The 21,694-nt window shown below is 40.1% G+C and overlaps 1 protein-coding gene across 2 annotated transcripts in view; it reads left to right on the forward strand.

Moving 5' to 3' along the window:
* NOX3 (NADPH oxidase 3) overlaps positions 1–21,694 on the forward strand; it is a 265,187-nt gene that overhangs the window by 219,180 nt on the left and 24,313 nt on the right. Inside the window, exons 6-9 of one of the 2 annotated variants that reach the window (XM_039528217.1) lie at positions 271–355; positions 6,074–6,219; positions 13,821–14,002; positions 16,045–16,174. In XM_039528217.1, coding sequence (XP_039384151.1) covers positions 271–355; positions 6,074–6,219; positions 13,821–14,002; positions 16,045–16,174 — 543 coding nt within the window. The remainder of the gene's footprint in view (positions 1–270; positions 356–6,073; positions 6,220–13,820; positions 14,003–16,044; positions 16,175–21,694) is intronic. The other variant, XM_039528218.1, reaches the window with a different exon arrangement.

The raw sequence follows: 21,694 nt of genomic DNA on the forward strand, positions 1-21,694 counted from the left end.
GTGCACACTCTTTATGCACTACATAAGAACTTACACGATCAAGACCTTACTCAATAATTGGTTGCCACTGGATTTCTGCCATTCAACCCCCAAGTGTACTGAATCCCTGTGAAAAATACTTGAATAAATCATGTCAATATGTAGCATGCAATTGCTTAATTAAAAAAAAATAGCTGTTGAACTCACCATCCCCTTTTCCCTATGTGTGAGTTGGAAATAGTAAATTGAGTTAACTATAACTTGTAAAATTAGTTTTGCTTTCTTGCCAAGTGTTGTAGAGGAGCACTGAGGAGACAACTTGACAAAAACCTCACATTTCATAAGATAGTTGCCTATGGAATAGCTTTAAATGCAAGTAAGTTTTCTATTTTTCCTGGTTTGTCTTTCAATTGTTGCTTAGTAATGATATAGTGATTCTACCTAATATTGTAATCTCTGTATGCCATCCACCTGCCTCAACAGGTTGGGGGAATTTGATAGGGTCAGACATCCACTAAGACTAAGACACTAGGTAGCTCCTCCTGCTGGCAGTTTCTGGCACCCATTAGCCAGCTGAGGAGAAGCGGGTGCTGATTGCCCAGCATTCCCCAGTTCCAAGGATTTAACCAGGCACAGGGGCCATGAGGAGCATCCTTCAGCACTGGTTTCCAGTGCAGCTAAGAGAATAAAATTAACTGGTCCCAGAGGTAAAAGACCTGGGATTTTGGTGATGGGCCTTGGGTTCATGAAATCCTCCAGATGGCAGAGAGGGTGCTAGAACTTAGGGAGAGCCGAGTCCTGAGGACAGCCTACCCTGAGTTGTGGGTTATAGGGTAAGGAGCTCCGTAACTCCTGCACTAGATCCAGTTAAATGCCCAGTATAGGAGCGTATGAGTGATTAGAGAGTAGCGCTCCTCTGCTGTGTTAAAGTCTAATAAAAGTTGCAGCCTCCTGCTTAATTTCATGCATGTGTTTGTCCTCATTTTGCTGCTGTGTCTGCATAAAAAACTCTGATACACTCACTGCTATAGTATGACCATTTAGTGAGTGAAACTTTAAATATCACAGGAATCCTTCCTGCTGGCCACTAGTGTGCACAAAATTCTAGTTTTTGCTTTGGTAGAGTTTATAACATTTCAGCTGCAATAGTGCCTAAAGGTTACCCTTCTAATAGCTCCATCAAGCTTTAGAAACTTACTGCCTAGTGTAAAGACCTGACTTCAGTAACATTTAGCAAATCCTTGAGAGAGTGTAACCCACACACTTCCTGGGTGTGATGTTCTGTCCCCTCTAATGGCAACAAAACCACTGAGAGAGAGAGTTTAAGGAGTCTGCTCTACACCCTTAGCTAACAGGCATAAGACTTTTAGCTCATACAGTAGAAGCTCATGCACTAAGCTCCAGGGACCACCAGTTCAATCCCACCCACCTACAAGTGGGATCTGTTGGCCTTACAAAAGGATATTTGGAGATATTTGGCGGGGGTGGGGGGGGTAAAGCAGGAGAAATGAAGGGGTTAATTAAGGTTGCTACAGCCACAATAAATTTTACTGTCAGAATTCTGCTCAGAATGTCATGGTTGATCTTGACTCTAATATTCTGGTCTTTCTGTATGAAGGATCTGCTTTCCCATGCATGTATCTGACATTAACCTTTCCACGGAGGGAGAGCAGAATATGGAATCAGGATCCTCCATTAAGATCCAAGAGCTGAATTTTATCTTTTGGATGTAATGTTAAAGTAGTCAGAAGGGAAAGTAGAGGAGGTGGAATATGTATTTTCTAGTATTTTAGGCTGACTTGCTTATCTGTCATGTCCATTCACTTATCAGAGTTCATTTTCAGCATAGAACATATTGCTAGAGAATGCAACATTTTTTCTCTTTAATTAACATATCAACCCAGCACTGTAAATCAGCCAACTTCTATTTGGTGTATAATTTCTGTCGTGCTCCAAAATGTGAGTAAAATTACACTGTCAATTAAGCCCTTTTTATTTTTGTTTTTTATATTAGTGTAAAAATGTTTGCTAGTGTGTTAAACTGGACATTTTTTGAAATGCAAGGTTATCAGAAAAGTGATTACTTTATAATTTCAGTAATTCTAGAGATTTACACACAACAGCTGTTGTCAAGTACCAGAAAGCCAGTACTTAATCCTGACTATCTATAGGGGGAAACTGATGATGAGATTGAAAAAAGAAAACATCAAAACAAAAGGACATCTGAATAGTGAAACATTACAACTTACAAACTCATGTTTCCTTTTAAAAACAAGTGAGAAAAATATTTTGTTTGGGAAATACTGAGTTCAGTCTGATATCCTTTGTGTTAAGAAGGGCCAGAAACTCAGTTGTTTAAAATACAAAATTAAATGCTACAGAAAACTCCCAATATTAAACTTTTAGTCTACATCTGTACATTGTGTGGAAAATCACATTTATCTGTTTGCACTATAAGCTGTTACCCATAAGTATATGGAGTTCCTTGTTATAATATTTAGCAATATTAAGATGATGTGCAGAGAAAAATGGGAAATATTTCAGTCATAATTGTCAAATTCTTTTTTGTATGCTAAAAAGCATTATAGGTAGTACAATCAAGTACCACACAAGACCGTTGGAAATTTTCTAGTTAGTTGTTCTAACAAGTAAATTTTCTCCTATGGTTTCAAATATGGCAGTAGGAAGCTAAACTAATTTGCAGATCAAATCACTGAGCTTGATATCTGAACAATATAAAGTTGGAAATCACTTTTTGTTTAATAATAAAATATCACAAGTATTTGTCTCTGCTTTTTAATTATTATTTTAGCACTTTCACTTAGTAGCATGCTAAAGATAATCAGAGCAATATTATTAATCTAGTCTATTATCTTACTTCTCAAACAGTAGACTAGCTTGGCAGAGGTTTTTGTGGTCTTGGGGAAAGTTTGTAGCTAAGTTTCCATACCAATCTTTAATTTTTCATCAGTTCTTATACAAATTCAACTGTAGGCTTCAATTGGCTAGGTGTAATTAGAGCCTGGTGGAAGTAGGTAAATTGGAAGAAAAAGAGAGAGGAAACAATGTTATCTATAATCAAAGGGCATCACTGAAAATTCAATAAAGGGAATTCTGCTTAGTGTGGCTTCCTGCCTTTCTGCATACCTGTCTATGATAAGAGCGGCTTAGGAGTTACTCACGCTCTAATAAATCTTCCCTATAGACCTGTAGAATAAAATCGTAGTTTCATACTCTCTCAACTTGATCCACACAGATCATTCAAGATATTCTAATTCACATGGGATAGTTCAGTTAAAAAATAGTAACTTGAACCTAAAGATTTTATAAGAGAGGAGCAAATAATGTTTCAGACAATTTCTCTCATATTCATTTTCTTCCTCAAAAGAAAGTAAATTTATATATTTACAAATCTTACAGTTCCCCCCTCTTTAAAAAAAACCTAAAATCTGAAACTAGAGTGTCATAATATTAGTGCTGGTTTTAAAGGTAACCTACAAAAGAAAAAGAAAGAAAAAATATTTTATTTTTACTTCTTTATGACATAAAGGTAGTCTGAAAGGGTTGGCTTTTTCTGCTTAGCTTTAATATTAAAAACCTACCCCGAATTTTCTAAAATAGCTCTATCTCCAGTCCTAATTTAGTCCTCCAGAAAAAATCAGGGAAGACAAGATTCTATATTCCCAGTATTTCTGAGCACAATATAATGCAAAGCTCTCACCATCCCTCACCTTTATTATGCAGAAAAGCTTTAAATTGGGAACAAAGTTAATAAAACAAACAAATAAAAAAATCCAAAATTGAGAATGTATGGAATTTAATATCAAAATATATCAGATAGTGTGCTGGGCTCGGTATGCTTATACATTGGTTGTATTACACAGATTCATAATTTAATATATTAAAAGATATGATTTTGATTTTTCTTGAAGTTCAAAAGGAACAATCCTGTGACAACAGAAAGCAGAGTAGGTGATGCTGCTACAAAAGTTAGGGTCAGTTAGCTGAAGCATTCACAGACTTAGGCAAGACCACTGACTTAGTGAGGTTACAAAGGACAAGATTTTGACCCTTTGAGTTTATAATAGTGGGAATACCAAGATGGTTAATTAGTAGGCACTAACTTCAAAATGATTATTATCCTAGGCAGGCATGCAGAAAAAGAAAGATAAGCACATGCCCTTAGATAAGCACATGCAATTTCTATTTAGTTCAATGAGAGGTGTATATGCTTCACTGACAGCAGAATTGGCTGAACAAGACTAACTAAATTGGTCAGACTTACAATAATGTAATTATATTACATTTCTTTTTGTTCTTTTTTTAAATTATTTTTAAGATGCACTATGGACACTGAACTCTAATTGCAGCCCTCTTCCTTTTTTGTCCCTTCAATAAAAGCATGTGATTTGAACTCAGTGGTGGACTAGATGAAAAATGTAAAGGCTAGCATGCAAATTACTACACTTGCATACCATTTCTAAGGTTCCAGATTTTACTAATAAAAAGGGCTAAATCCTGCAGCCCTTACTCAGGCAAAACTCCCACTGATGTCAAAGGAAATTTTGGTTGAGTAAGGAATGCAGAATTTTGCCCATAGTATATGTTTACTCATGAGCCGTGGGAAAATACTGGTAAAAACAAATTATAGATGAAGCATTCTAAGCTCTGTACCCATAATGAATAAATTGGGAGCAATAAAAAATGCTCATAAATTTCAGGAATTTGTACAGTGGCTTTTGAAAGTACTTAGCAAATTCCACACACTGTAGATCTAAGGAAATTCCACAAAATGCACTATAGAGATATAAAATATTTTAGCTAATGGCAACGTGTCTGGTGCCAGACTTTTTACTTCGCTACAACTATTGTGCATTAAAGGAACCACGAAAATGGAATTAGAAGTTTGCATTACTCTTACTAGCCTGCTATAATTCACTTTTAGATTGAATTATTTTTTCTTCTAGTGGCACACAAGAAACTATCAGAAGCACAAATCTAATAAAACTCAAGCCAGTACTTAAGATCATAGAAGACCCAGGGAAATCAAAATTCTGAATGCATTTGTTTGAATTTTAATATTTTTTCTGTATAGGATTATATCTTGTATGTTAACATCTTGCACAAAGTAACTTCCAGGAAAGCACAGTCTGGCTCATGCTAGAAGACTTGTGATATATCTGTCAGGTACAAGTTGGAGTGATTGTCACCCATCAGAAGGAAGAAAATTCTAGGTCTAAGTAGATTTCTTAGTAAGATCCCCAAAACATGAGTCTGGTAGGATGTGTTTGCATTGGGAATAGAACTCTGATTATGGTAGAAGAAAAGAATAATGTGCTGCTGATACCAAATAACATTTTTACAATGTTTAGAGCTAAATGTCTTAGATAAACTATAGTGGAAATCTGATGTTTTCTTTTTCACAGAAGAGGTACAGCAGTGGGAGCTGCAATGTAGGCTTTTCCCATGCTGCCCTAACTGAACCTGACACTGAAGGACTCACTTATTGGGGGGAATAGGTTATGACTATTCAATCCTGGGGTTCCCCTTTGGAATCACCCATTGCATTTGTCATCGTTTTGTGATGTGGTAGTTTCTTTGTCCAACAGGAATTAAGACCTCTGAAAACACTTATTAGGTGGCACCAATTATGTGTTACTTCTGACATTAATAAAATTTGCATACGTGCCATTGAAGTGAAAGGCTCCATAAACATTTTAGCAAGAGAACATGCCTAATTTTGAGTGAAACCAATCAATTTTATGGTGTATCATTCCTATTTTCAAGAGCACACCTTTCCATGGCACCAAAAGCTAAAGGGCAGTACATTTGGGAACACAAGAAATGATATCATCGGGACCACAAACATGGGAAGATTATGTTGAAGCTGTTATTCCATTTTATACTTTGAACATAACTGGTTGCCATGTATTACACACTGACAAAAGTCTATTTTTGTTGTTGATTACTGTGTAAAGATCTTAATCCACAAAGAGACTTTTTAAATGTTTCGTGTCATAGTTAATAAAATGATGCTGGCATGTGTAAATGTACAACTTTAACTTCTGTTTGCGTAACTATCTCTTTCAAACAGTCATCCATATTGTTGCACATCTGGTCAACATAGAGCGATATCATATAAGTCAATCGAAGGAAGCAGGGGGGTTGCAGAATAAACTTTCTGGCATTGGCAAAACACCAAATGAAAGCTACTTGAACCCAATTAGAAGCTATGAAGTGGTAAGTTGTCATTAGGTGCTTGCTGGCTTTCCTCATCTGAAAAATTGTCCTCTGCAGGTTCTTTTATTGATAAAACTATATTTCAATACCTTTTAAGCAGAGTTAGGAGATGCTGTCAAAGATTAATCTGAATTTCAGCTGAAAACAATAGCTAAAAAAATGCACTTTTCAGGTTTTCCAGCTCAGAGAAATGTGTTTACTATTTTAATTAGTTTAGGGAGGAGATAAGTGGGGTGTAGATGATGAGTATTATTAGCTGAAAATTTATTAAACCTGTAAGCTATTGATATCTGAAATATGGCTAACCACCTCTGACAAGAAAAAGAGAGAACAATATTTTAAAATAAAAATAATAATAATAATAGTACATAATGAAACTTCTTTCACAGCTGGTGTTAGGCTCTCACAGTGGTTTTGCAAGGTTTCCTTAATTTGCGGCTAGCTTCTACTCATTGTTAATTGGTGTACATTGGGAGTAACTTCATTGACTCTGGTGGACTTGCTCTTGATTTTATACCAGTGTAAACAACAGTAGATTTTTTTCCTCAATGAGTGCAGGCTGCAGCTAGTTGATTTTATTTTTATAGTTATTGCATTATACCATTGTTCACACTGGTGCTATTTGCTTGCTTGTGTATAATGTCACATACTTCAAATATAATGAGAATTATAGGTGCTAAATAGAGAGCCAGGAATGGGAAAATAGGCATCTGGATTGAAGGTGGAAGGGCAAGCATAAATCTGTGTATTTACATTGTTTTGCAAGTGTAAAGTTATATTATTGTATTAATAATTTTTCAACTGACAGTGACTATTTCATCTGCTAAAAGAAAGAAAAATCAAATCTCATACACATCGAGCAAATAAAAAAACTACTCCACTAGCATCAAAGGCCTGAGCATACATGGCCTTGACCTGAACATTGGCAATCCGGGCAGGTCTCTCAGATAAAGCAAATTCTAGAGTTTAGAGCCCTGGCTGGGACACTCTACCCACAGTCACCAGATGCACATGTGATGTGTTCACCACTGATTGAAGAAGAAGAGTTTGTAGGTTTTAGAGGGGGCCCAACACCCTTTGGTGGTTTACTCCCATTTTTCTGAGGTAAGCCTACTCTCCCAAACACAGTGAAGTAAATTTCCTGATGACCTTTCCAAACCTCTTAAATAATAATATGCTTGCCTGGCAATTACATGGTAACTAAATGTACATAGCCTATATTTTAATCTTTTGATAATTATTTTTACATTTCTTTTATTGCCCACTTGCATCTGTCTCTACATTCTGGATAAGTCTGTCTTTCTGAATAAATTCAAACAAAGGATTTCTTCCGCCTTTACAGAAGAAAGTTCTGAGAGCAGTAATTCAAGTATTCTTTTCAGTTTAGTTATGCCTCTGCAGTAGCAGCGCACGAAAAGTCTTTGACATTTTTCATTGTTTCATCTCAACATTCAAACTGGCCAGTGTAGTGTAAATGGTCAAAATGTCACCTAGATCAATCCTGTTCACATGTAATAGGATCTGAACATATTCATCTCAGACACCAGTTTGAAAATATACTCTGTGCTGTCAAGTCTGAACATCTGAGAGTAGTTCAACTCTAAAACTGGCACTGTGGAACTTATCACCTCTCCAGCACTTCCATATCAAATAAGTTCACTTTACAAGTAAAAATATGTTTTTTTCTAATTCTAACCCTACAAAGTAAACTCGGGATCTGGAAGTCAAGCTGGGTTCTTTCATTCTTGTGCATCATCCACAGTAATCTAGGGTCTGCAGGCCACGTTAGGCCTTCAGTTACGCTGTATGAAAATGGTTACTTATCTTGCAGTATCTGTTGTTCTTTGAGATGTGTTGTGCACATACACATTCCACTGTAGGTGTGTGTGCACGCGTGCCAGTGCATTCGAGTTGGATATGCCAGCAGTAACACTAGGTGGCACATGCACCACTGCTCTCTTCGTGCTTTCAGGGAAGGGCATAAAATGGGCATCTTTGCCACTTCCCTCTCCAGTCCTTCACATGGCTGTAATAATTCCAAAGTAGAGGGAAGGTGGGAGGGTCATGAAATATATATATGCACACCACATCTCAAAGAACAACTATTACTGCAAGGTAAATAACCTTTTTTTCTCCTTTGAGAGATTATGCATATATACCTTCCACTGTAGGTGACTTTGCAGGTAGAGAGACTTTGGATCATCTGAAGAGGGATTGTAACATCAAATTGTCAAGAGAGGTCTGAATGATGGCATAATGAGTAGAGAAAGTATGCCCAGACCACGCTGCTGCCTTGCATATATGACCTATTGGGACATTACTCAGAAATGCTGTGTCATGGAGGAGGGATAGCTCAGTGGTTTGAGCATTGGCCTGCTAAACCCAGGGCTGTAAGTTCAATCCTTGAGGGGGTCATTTAGAGAACTAGGGTAAAAATCTGTCTGGGGATTGGTCCTGCTTTGAGCAGGGGGTTGGACTAGATGATCTCCTGAGGTCCCTTCCAACCCTGATATTCTATGATATTGAGCAGGGCCACCCCTGTTGGCCCAGTGTGGAGTTGGTCATACAATCATCGGTATTCTCTGTTGGGTCAAACAATTGTGATGGGAGGGACTGTGGGGCCAAGTAACTAAGCAGTCCATAGTCCCTGGAGTGTGGGAAAGCAAATGCTCAGTCTCGAACATCCTGGCTGGGGCAAACAATAGTAGTTGAGGGGTCTGACTCTCTGGACAGGGCAGACCAAGCAAACAGTCTGTAGCCCGTGGGACGGGGCAGAGCAAACACTCAGTCTCTAGCTAGGGCCCTCGGTGGCCACGCGTAGTGGCAGTGCAGGGTACAGAGGGCAGAGGAACCCAGGCTCTAGGAAGCCATAAAATTCCCTGTTGAGCATTGGCTTCTAATACATAAGGCCCATTTCAGGCATCTTCTTGGTTGGCAGCAGTTCAGCATCCCAGTCAGTCTCCAAGGTTGGCTGGTCATTCACAGCGTAGTCTGGGTCCACAGTCCCAACAACCTGGACAGTCACTGGTTCCTCTACAGGAGCCCGCAGAACATGTCCTTCCTCCTCCTCTGCCAGCCCCAACTGAGCTGGGCTGCCTCCTTTTATCTGTCTCTTCCAGCAGGCGTGAGGGGTGAGGTCCCCTGGGCCCACAGTGATTGGTCTGGTCCCGCTGGCCCCAACGTGGTGTTGGTACACCCCATCACATGCTGATGTAGTGGAGTGAGCAGTTATCCTCAATGGAGGAGAGACTTTAGTAAGGTTGTAACAGAGCTTGATATAGGGCATGGCTACACTTGCAGATATACAGCGCTGTGAGTTAAACCCACCTTCGCAGAGCGCAGTAGGGAAAGTGCTGCAGTCCATCCACACTGACAGCTGCAAGCGCACTGGTGTGGCCACATTTGCGGTACTTGCAGCAGTATTGGGAGCGGTGCATTATGGGCAGCTATCCCAGCATGCAAGTGACTGCAACGTGCTTTTCAAAGGGGTGGGAGGTGGAGTGTGACAGGGAGTGTGTTGTGTGTATGTGGGGGGAGAGAGAGTGGATTTTTGGGGTGCTGAGAGTGTGTCAACATGCTGTCTTGTAAGTTCATACCCCCCTTCCCCCCACCCGCCTCTCTCTCACTCACTCAAAGCAAACAGTAAATGTTTGCTTTTTCTTGGAGCTGATAAGCAGACGGCTTCTCTAAAACGGAGCTTTGAAAGGGCATTTCCGCATGCCTGCTGCCAATTTCACAACAATGACAAGAGTGGCCACTTGACTTATGGGGATTATGGGACATTTCCGGAGGCTGATCACAGTGCAGTAACACAACACCTCATTCACACTGGCGCTCCAGTGAGGAAGCAGCAAACATTATTCCACTCGCCAAGGTGGAGTATCAGCAGTGCTGTAGCTGTGGAATCAGAGCGCTCTACGTGCCTTGCCAGTGTGGACGGAGAGTGAGCTAGAGTGCCTGGGCCTGCTTTATTCTGCTGTAACTCGCAAGTGTAGACAAGGCCATAGTCAGAGACCCAGTGTGAGATTCACTGAGATGACACTGCATAGCTTACAAAGAGCTGGGATGAAGAATCTAGTGCAGTCCAAGTAAAAAGCCATGGCTCATTGAACATCCAAGTTAGGGAGAGCCTCCTCAGCCTTAGATACATGGGGTTTGGAGAAAAAACACCATAAGAGTAATTGTTTGATATAGGTGGAAAGCTGACAGTACCTTGAGTATAAATTTAGGATGTGGCCTAGAAGGGACACCTTGACCTTATAAAAGACAGTAAAAGGAGGGTAAGCTAAAAGAGGTTGAAGCTCTGAAACCCTACTGATGGAAATAATTGCCAGCAAAAACTCAATCTTCATATACAATAAAGATAATGAAGTCATATCCATAGATTGGAGGGAGGTCCTATCAGTTTGGAAAGCACTAGATTCAAATCCCAAATAGGTACGGGATCAGACACAGGAGAATAAACCTTGACCAGGCCCTTCAGAAACTGAGAAACAAGTGGAAGTCTTTAAATCATGATTTGAGGACTTCAGTAACTCAGCCGGAGGTTAGGGGTCTATTACAGGAGTGGGCGGGTGAGATTCTGTGATCTGAAATGTGCAGATCATCAGACTAGATGATCATGATGGCCCCTACTGACCTCAAAGTCTATGACTCTATGAGAAAAAATGGGAAAATTGTCTATTGGCAGATGTAATGTAGGAATAGAAGCCAGGTGAACTCTCACAGAACTATTTGAAAGGCCTGATGATTTGAGATGCAAAAGATAATCCAATATATGTGACTTCTGTGTGATGGGGAAATAAATGATGTGAGCATGCCCAAATCGAAAATCTCTTACACCTTGCTGCGTATGTGACTTTAGTGGATTCTGTTCTGCTGTTCACTAAGACGGCCCAAACCTCTCAGGAGCACAGTTTCTCTTGAATATTTAACCAGAGATCATCCACACCATAAGATGGAGAGATTCAAGGTTCAGATGCCCTAGTTTGGAGACAGAAGATCCCTGACCAGCAGTAGAATTATCGGTGACCTGATGGAAAGCTGATACAGATCCATGAACCAATACTAGTGCAATGAGGATTAGTGATGCTCTATCTTGTTTTAGCTTCCTCAGGACCCTCGGAATGAAATGATCAGAAGGGAATGCATATAGAAGATGGCTGAATCAGGGAAGAAGAAAAGGATCTATGGTGGAACTGGGGTTGCAATCCACCTTTGGGCAAAATCTCATGCATTTGTTACTGAGGTTTGTCATGAATGATTCTATTAGTGGGTACCCCCAGTGGTGGAAAACCTGAAAGATAACATCCATCCTGATCAACCACTCATGTTAGTCTATGAAAACCCTACTGAGAGAATTCAGGAGAGTGTTTCTCACTCCTGGAAAATGGAAGGCCTTCAAAGAAACTTAGTGTTGAGTATATAGATTCCACAGGAGGATAGCCTCCTGACACAACTGAGATGACCTTGTCCCTCCCAGCTTGTTCATGTAAAACATAGCAGTCGTATTGTCCATGAGAACTTGAATCACCCAATTTTTGATGTGGGCATAAATATTTTGCCAGCCCAATGTATGGCCCTGAGCTCCAGCATGTTTATATGGAGGAAAATTTCCTGAGGTGAGCTTAAGCCTGAAGTTGATGAAGATGCCCCCCCCACCCCACAGCCTTTGACAGACGCATCTGTAACCAGAGACATAATCAGTTCTGGGGACAGAAATGGAACTCACTTGTATACATTCTGCTGATCCATTCACCAATCCAGAGACTGAAGCACTTGCACTGATACACAAACTGCATGTCCAGCAGATACCTAGAAGGTCAATATACAAATGAAGCCACGACTACAATCAACAGAGGTGAAGTCTGGCATGCAGAGTTAATCATGTGCCTGAGGCATGTGGCTGAGACTTGCACTGTCATTGTTGGATTGAATTTGAGGATTTTTGAAAAGAAGGCTATAGATTGGAAGACTTCCTGTGGAAGATAGCTATGTCTGTTCTGGTGTTGAGGTCTGCTCCTATAAAAGTCATGTGCTGAGTTGTTTATAGCTGTGATTTGTCCAAACTTATTTTCAGACCTTGATGGAAGAACGCGTGCCTGATGACTAGGACACTGTTTTGGACATGATCCCTTAATGCTGTTTGATCTAACCAATCATCCATGTAAGGAAATATTTGAATGTCCAGATAATGAAGGTGGGTTTCTACCACCACCATGAACTTGGTGAAAATGCTCGGAGCTGATGACAGGCCAAAAGGAAGCACTGTGCACAGGCTATCAGAAATTGAAGGTACTTCCTGTGGGAAGGATGTATCGCTAAGTGGACATATACATTTATAAATTGAGGGCAGCATTCCAGTCTTCAAGGAAGGGATAATATAAGCAAGGGTGACCATGCTGCATTTGATTTTCTTGATGAATTTGTTCTGCTTTCTTAGATCTAGAATGGGGCAGAGGCCACTAGATTTCTTTGGGACCACAAAGGAGCAGGAATAAAATCCTCCTGGATCCTCTATCATGCCCAACTCTATTGTGCCCAATCCATAGCTCTTAAAGTAACATGGTCTCATAAGAAGACTCTCTGAAAAGGGTTGGGAGAGTGGGTTGGGGAAAGGAAGGGAGATGAACTGGATTACATATCCAGTGTACTGAGTACCTATTTGTCCAACATGATCTTCTGCCATGTACAATACAAGAGGGACCACTGTGATCCCGAAAGGAGGAGATATAATTGGTGTGCTGTCCTCAATTAAAGATTCAAAATGACTGCTTTGAGGTACAAGATGTCTGGTGAGAAGGGCCCATTGTCATGGAAGATGGCAGGTAACATCAAGAAGGTCTTGATCTTCTGTCTACTGGGGCCTCTGGTGGAACAATGGTCTCACGTAGTGTTGTGATTTAAATTGCTTCATTTTAGTAGCAGAAGTGTAGACTCCCAGTGAGCAAAGTGTTGCACGAGAGTCTTTCAGTGTGTGTATAGCATCATCCATCCTGGCAGAGAACAGCTTAGAGCCCTGAAAGGGTAAATCCTCAATTCTAGTCTGCAGCTCTTTTGGAATTCTGGAAGCCTGCAGTCAGAATAAGTGTCTCATGGAGACAGCAGTGGCAACAGAACGTGAGGCTGTCAGGCAGGGGCATCTATTGCTGCCTGAAATGATGTAAGTTAAAGTGAAATAAGAACAAAGCAGATCCATACTTCTTACAGTCCGTAGGCCACTGAGCACCCCTCATTTATCTCTCTCAAAATGATGGTGGATTTTTTTCAGTGCTGTTCTGGTTATTATCTCTTTTTTTACCTACTCTTAACTCTACTAATTTATTCTCTCTCTTTTCTGAGGCACTCTTGTACAACAAAAATAGATTCAAGAACTAGCAGGATTATGTAATTTCCTCCTATCAATTGCTGAAACAGACAAATTGCAGTTAATATTTACATTCATGTCTGGAATAAACCTAAATGGATAACAGAACAAATAATCTTTTTTCATGCAGCTTCTAATCTTTTTGCCTTGTCTGGTTTGTTGCTTACATTCATTCTTATACCGAAGCTGCATCTTTGATTTAGTCTCTGTACATAATAATTTATTCTTATTTTAGAACACAACAACACAGATACTAACTACCATAGCTGGAGTAACTGGTGTCATAATCACTGTGGCTTTCATTCTGATCATGACTTCATCTACAGAGATCATCAGAAGATCATTCTATGAGGTGTTCTGGTATACCCATCACCTATTCATGGTTTTCTTTATTGGTCTGGTTATCCATGGTACGGGGTGAGTATATAAACATATATATATATGATATGCCTGGTATGAAGTGATTATATATGATGATATCAACACTTTAGGATCACACGTGATTCAAACCTACGATAGTGAGTGTGAGTGGGGGATTTGGTGTGATTTAGGCAACAGACAAGCAGCAGTTTTGTGGATTACAGGGGTGCTTAAAAACAGGACTTTGGCACCTAAGCACCCGAGTGGATAGAACCAAGAGGCCTCCTTATTTTTGGTCCCTTAATCCATCATGGACAAAGTGTGATACCATTACTCAAACTGATGATTGCTATTATTAATATTATTACTTCATATTATTTATTTGTATTATCATGGCGCCTAGGAGTGCTAGTCATGGACCAGGACCCCATCGTGTTAGGTGCTGTACAAACACTTTACAAAATGACTGTCCTTGCCCCAAAGAGCTTACAACCTAAGTACAAACCAAGAAACAACAGATGGATACAGACAAACTGGTGGGGAAGCCCAAGAAAACAATGAGACAGTATTGGTTAGCATGACAGGCAATGGATTAATACATTACTCTACAAGTAGTCCCACTGACTTCAATCCACTCCTATTCAAATATGCGAAGTGTAAACTGCTCTTCAGCATTCTTAAGAATGCCACACTGTCAGGGGAGGGTCTATGTTTTTTGCCGCCCAAGCACGGCAGGCAGATGGCTTTTGATGACGCTCCTGCAGGCAGTCTGCTGGTCACGCGGATTCAGAGGCATGCCTGCAGGAGGTCTGCCAGTGCTGCGCCATCGGCATCCCCACTGCCTCTTTGCCACCGAAGCCATGGGACCAGCGGACCTCCTGCAGGCGCGTCACCGAAAGCTGCCTGCCTGCTGCTCTCACAGCAACCGGCAGGCTGCCCCCTGCGGTTTGCTGCCCCAGGCACACGCTTGCTGCACTGGTGCCTGGAGCCACCCCTGCACACTGTGATCCCAAAAAGGACCCCATAGAAAATAACAATAAAGTGCTGAATCATCAGTTTGTGATCTAGCTCGTAGATAGGGGCAGTTTGGGAGGGAGACTGACTCAGGGAGTTCAGTCTTCCTCCTACTCTCCTTATTGCTCCTGGGCATGAGTAAACTGCATCAAATGTCACAAGTACACTTCCCGGTCCACAGCATAGCTACTCAACTGGACACACTTGGGAGGTGCGGGGAGGCAAGAGGCAAGGCTCCGCCTACTCCCCACCCCCTCTTGCTTCTTCCTGTTCACCTGAGAGAGGGAGAGATGCAGTGGCTGTATGGAGCCCCCTCTGTACAGGAAGTGTGGCACACTGGCACAATGGAGTAAGGAAGCACCTTTTATCCCCTCTAATCCCTTGCACTAGTGCACAGGACAGACCATGATCTGGCCTCAAATAAATCTGAAAGGGATAAAGAAAGGCAACAATATGACCTAGACCCATTATCCCCTCTTCTTCACCCACAATCAGCACCAGCTGTGGTACATTTTACAGCTCAATAGCTGAGAAGGGTATGCTCAAGGAAATTCACATCATTGCAAATTCTCTAGTGTAAAGAAGTTAGAATTTAAATATGTTAACAAAAAAACCACGCATCTCATTAAGGCTCTTCACAATTATTTGATGCTCTTTACATACATTCCTTAAAGCTGCAAAGAAAAGAAATTGACTATTATTTTATTTTTCTGAGCAACACCAGCTGTTCACATATAGAGGAGGACAAGGTCTCTGCTCCAAGGAGCTTACCTTCTGACTCAATCCACAGACAAGTACTGTACTGTTACATGTACTAACTCTCCAAACTGCCAGTGGTGTTGCTACATACTTATAGTATAGCATAAACACTGCACTTGGTGTGTTGACAATGAAAAACCTAAATACCTTGTGGAAGGAGGATAGTTGAAACAATCTGAAAGAACAACATTAAGACAACAAACCAGCTGCCATATTTTCAGATATTTCCATTTCTGCGTTCAGTACAGTATTTGTTAACATACTAGTATATCAGACCAACAAAAGAGACCATATCAATTGTATATCTTTTTTTTTTATGTGTTAAGTCAGCTCGTCCGAGGTCAGACACCACAGAGTCTGTTGCTGCACAATGTCACTTATTGCAAAGATCACTATTCAGAATGGGAGAAAGCCACTCAATGTCCTTTGCCACTATTTTCTGGCAGTGAACCTGTGGTAAGAATGAAGCTCATGTCTTTTATATATATATGTCCTTTCTTGAGGAAGCAGAATGGCACTGGCTAGAGCAGTGACCTGGACTCAGGATGCTGGAGTTCTATTCCTGGTCTGCTGCTGGCTTGTAGGGTGACCTCAGACAAGTGCACTTTTCTGGGCCTTGGTCTCCCCCTCTAAAATATGAGGCTAATGATGCTCACCTCCTTTGTAAAGCGCACTAGCATCTACAGATGAAAAATGCTAGGTATCATTATTCCTTAATAATTGTTTTTGGTATAGTCCTTTTTAGTCAGGCAAACTCCCAGTGAAGACTGTGGATTTCAGAATCAAGCCTTCTGTATATAAATCCATTATTTACAGCATTTTTGTTTGTTTATTATTTATTCAGTATAAAGAATGTGCTTGATATGTACATTACACAAATATAAAGAGTACGGCTGTCGATTAATTGCAGCTAACTCATGCAATTAACTCAAAGAATGTATTGTGATTAAAAAAATCCTACTTCTTGTTCAGCCAATTGCTAAGACAAACAAGTTTGTTTATATTTATGGGAGAGAATGCTGACCACTTCTTATTTACAATGTCACCTGAAAGTGAGAACAGGCGTTCGCATGGCACTTTTGTAGCTGGTATTGCAAGGTATTTACGTGCCAAATATGCTAAACATTCGTATGCCCCTTCATGCTTTGGACACCATTCCAAGGACATGCTTCCATGCTGATGATGCTTGTTAAAAAAAGAATGCATTTTTTAAATTTGTGACTCAACTCCTTCAGATAGAATTGTATGTCTCCTGCTCTCTTTTACCTGCAGTCTGCCATATATTTCATGTTATAGCAGTCTTGAATGATGACTCAGCACATGTTGTTTGTTTTAAGAACACTTTCACTGCAGAGTTGACAAAACACAAAGAATATACCAATGTGAGATTTCTAAAGATAGCTACAGCACTCAACCCAAGGTTTAAGAATCTGAAGTGCCGTCCAAAATCTGAGAGGGACGGGGTGTGGAGCATGCTTTCAGAAGTCTTAAAAGAGTAACTCTCTGATGTGGAAACTATAGAACCCAAACCACCAAAAAAGAAAATCAACCTTCTGCGGGTGGCATCTGAGTCAGATGATGAAAATGAACGTGCATCGGTCCGCACTGCTTTGGATCATTATCAAACAGAACCCATCATCAGCATGGATGTAATTCATCTGGAATGGTGGTTGAAGCATTAAGGGACATATGAATCTTTAGTACATCTAGCACGTAAATATCTTGCAACGCCAGCTACAACAGTGCCAAGAGAACGCCTGTTCTCACTTTCAGGTGACATTGTAAACAAGAAGCAGGCAGCATTATCTCCTGTAAATGTCAACAAACTTGTTTGTCAGAGTGATTGGCTGAACAAGAAGTAGGACTGAGTGGACTTGTAGGCTCTAAAGTTTTACATTATTTTATTTTTGAAAGCAGTTATTTTTTGAACATAATTCTACATTTGTAAGCTCAACTTTCATGATAAAGTATCAGAGGGGTAGCTGTGTTAGTCTGGATCTGTAAAAGCAGCAAAGAATCCTGTGGCACCTTATAGACTAACAGACGTTTTGAAGCATGAGCTTTCGTGGGTGAATACCCACTTCGTCAGATGCAAGTAGTGGAAATTTCCAGGGGCAGGTATATATATGCAAGCAAGAAGCAAGCTAGAGATAACGAGGTTAGTTCAATCAGGGAGGATGAGGCCCTGTTCTAGCAGTTGAGGTGTGAAAACCAAGGGAGGAGAAACTGGTTTTGTAGTTGGCAAGCCATTCACAGTCTTTGTTTAATCCTGAGCTGATGGTGTCAAATTTGCAGATGAACTGACACTCAGGGAGGGTCCTCTTCCTAGACACCATGGTGCAAATAAGTGATGGTCACATTACCACCACCCTATACCGAAAACCTACCGACCGCTATGCCTACCTTCATGCCTCCAGCTTCCATCCCGGGCACACCACATGATCCATTGTCTACAGCCAAGCACTGAGGTACAACCGCATCTGCTCTAACCCCTCAGACAGAGACCAACACCTACAAAATCTCCACCAAGCATTCTCAAAACTACAGTACCCGCACGAAGAAATAAGGAAACAGATCAACAGAGCCAGACGTGTTCCCAGAAGCCTCCTACTGCAAGACAAACCCAAGGAAGAAACCAACAGGACTCCACTGGCCATCACATACAGTCCCCAGCTAAAACCCCTCCAACGCATCATCAGGGATCTACAACCCATCCTGGACAATGATCCCACATTTTCACAGGCCTTGGGTGACAGGCCAGTCCTCGCCCACAGACAACCTGCCAACCTGAAGCATATTCTCACCAGTAACTGCACACCTCACCATAGTAACTCTAGCTCAGGAACCAATCCATGCAACAAACCTCGATGCCAACTCTGCCCACATATCTACACCAGCAACACCATCACAGAACCTAACCAGATCAGCCACACCATCACCGGTTCATTCACCTGCACGTCCACCAATGTAATATACGCCATCATATGCCAGCAATGCCTCTCTGCTATGTACATCGGCCAAACTGGACAGTCTCTACGGAAAAGGATAAATGGACACAAATCAGATATTAGGAATAGCAATATACAAAAACCTGTAGGAGAACACTTCAACCTCTCTGGCCACACAATAGCAGATCTTAAGGTGGCCATCCTGCAGCAAAAAAACTTCAGGACCAGACTTCAGAGAGAAACTGCTGAGCTTCGGTTCATCTGCAAATTTGACACCATCAGCTCAGGATTAAACAAAGACTGTGAATGGCTTGCCAACTACAAAACCAGTTTCTCCTCCCTTGGTTTTCACACCTCAACTGCTAGAACAGGGCCTCATCCTCCCCGATTGAACTAACCTCGTTATCTCTAGCTTGCTTCTTGCTTGCATATATATACCTGCCCCTGGAAATTTCCACTACTTGCATCCGACCAAGTGGGTATTCACCCACGAAAGCTCATGCTCCATGTTAGTCTATAAGGTGCCACAGGATTCTTTGCTGCTTTCATGATAAAGAGATTGCACTACGGTACTTGTATGAGGTTAATTGAAAAATAATATTTCTTTTGTTTTTTACAGTGCAAATATTTATAATAGAAAATAAACATAAAGTAAGCACTGTACACTTTATATTCTGTGTTGTAATTGAAACCAATATATTCGAAAATGTAGAAAACATCCAAAAATATTTAAATAAGTGGTATTCTATTATTTTTAACAGCATGATTAATCACACGATTAATTTTTTTAATCGCACGATTAATTGCAATTAATTTTTTTAGTCACTTGACAGCCCTAATAAAGAGACCCCATCCCCTAAGAACTTACTATCTAAAGCAGTAGTTTTCAACCTGAAGTCCACAGACCCCTGGGGATCTGCAGACTATGTCTAAGATTTCCAAAGGATTCTGCACCTCCATTCAAAAAATTTTAAATAGAGGAAAAAATAACATTCAGTATCTTGTAGTGCTTTTAATGGCTGACATAGATTTTTCTTAAACTATTGTTAGCCACTATCCACTATTAATGAGGAAATAAATGCCTCTCTAAAAATTTCAGCTACAGTGTTTCCATAAAAATCAATATGCTGTTATGCTCTGTGAATACAGACAGAAGCTTGCTTCAACAGCATGGCCTGATATTAACTATCATAAAGCTAACTAGTGAATTTATCTTTTTCTCTGTTAGACCTCCTTTGCCAGACTTTCCTGCATACCCAAAACCATAAACTTAAATTCACATTATATTGAATGAATTGTGATAATACCATCTGGCATATAGATTATCTGTAAGAATGTTACTTTGCTGGATGTGTGATATGCTGTGATATAATATCTGATAGGTACTTCTGAATTCCATTCAAAAGAACACTCAGAGGGCAAAAATCCTGAAGACATTTCTTTAATACTTTGTATTGTATCTGTCAGCCCATATGGGCTTGATCTGGCTTCTACTGAAGTCAGTGACACAATTACCATTAACTTGTATCAGACTTTATATCATCCATCCCTATCTTGAGTCAGTCCAGCACCATCTCACTTCATTCTAATTATGAGGAGAAATCACCACCTGGGAAAAAATGTAAATTTCCTGATTACCAGGGAAGGACATGTGTCACCTACCAGTCCACCAGTTCTGGACGATGTTCTGTTATTCTTAACCATCCAGAAGACGTTAAAATGAAAGTGTTTAAAAGCTGTTTGCTGATGATCAAAGTGGCTCATTTGAAAGCTTTGGCTGAGCTCTTACAATTTCTGTTACATGTTTTTATTTACAAGTAGTACAAACAGAAAAAACGATTTAATCATTGTTGTAACTTGAGCTACGCTAACTTATTTGGGACATATCAAACTGCTGACCGTGCAGAGACATCTCTAGTCTTTAGGGACAATGAATGAGTTGAGTTTCTGCTTTAACTCAGAATCTTCTTACTTTTGTCAGCCTCTTGCCATTATTTGAATGTGTATTTTTTAACTTAATTTTCAAGACTTATCCTAGGCAAATTGCAACTCCATTCCCTTAGCACCATCTAAAGGAATTACATAATATGAATGAAGATTTCCTTCTCATAAAAGATGCTTTATAACCTAACATCATTTGTACACCAAAGTCAGTGTTTCAGCAAACAAATATTGATTTGGTGATTTGAAAAGCCACCTATTTTTCAGGTCTTTGGTTAGCTTAAATGAGCTTTTTGTGCATTCTTCCATCTATTAGACTGGAAATATGATGGTGTCCTCTGTACTGACACATGTTTGCATTTTTGTAATCTTGCAGATTCAATTATATATAATTATCTAAAGCTATTATACTCCGAGTACAATTATCAACTAATATACATGATCAGCTATGTATTTTTTATTATTATATTGATCAGTATATATGATCAGCAAAGTACAATGATCATGTATAATATCTACAGTATGACCAGCTAGATGCCATAAATTAGCTTAGTTCAATTATTGATACAGAACAGACGAACTGATATGTGAGAATATATACTTAAAGCATAAGTGAACATTTTGGATCTAATTCTGGCTAGTGCTGCACACATTTGCGTACTGGAAAGCCAACAGCCAACAATGAGAGCAATGGGGAGAAGCTGGTTACCTCTCTTCTGACCACTCTGAAATGTCTCAGTCTCTGTGACAAAAGCAAGGGAGTAAGACTCTGGATTTTGCTCCATAAATATATGTATTTGTACACCATGACCTAGCAATGACATATACATACAACTCCTAAGTAGTTAATCCTTTTGTCTGTTAGTAGGAAAAGCTTTGAAAGGGAGGATCTTGGCCAGAATACAGATGTGCATTAACACAGCTTTTGTAGTGCACCCATTAAGGAATTGATTATATTTGTTTCAGGTAAATGCCAGAATTTGTCCCTTAGTAGACAGTACAAGAAATATGTTCTCTTGGTAGGTCAACCAAAAGCCATAGAAGAAAGGTCCAAATCATGTCATTTTATGCTAACTGCTTATTTAAT

Source organism: Mauremys reevesii, linkage group 3, assembly GCF_016161935.1.
Source record: "Mauremys reevesii isolate NIE-2019 linkage group 3, ASM1616193v1, whole genome shotgun sequence".
Taxonomy (NCBI): Eukaryota; Metazoa; Chordata; order Testudines; family Geoemydidae; genus Mauremys; species Mauremys reevesii.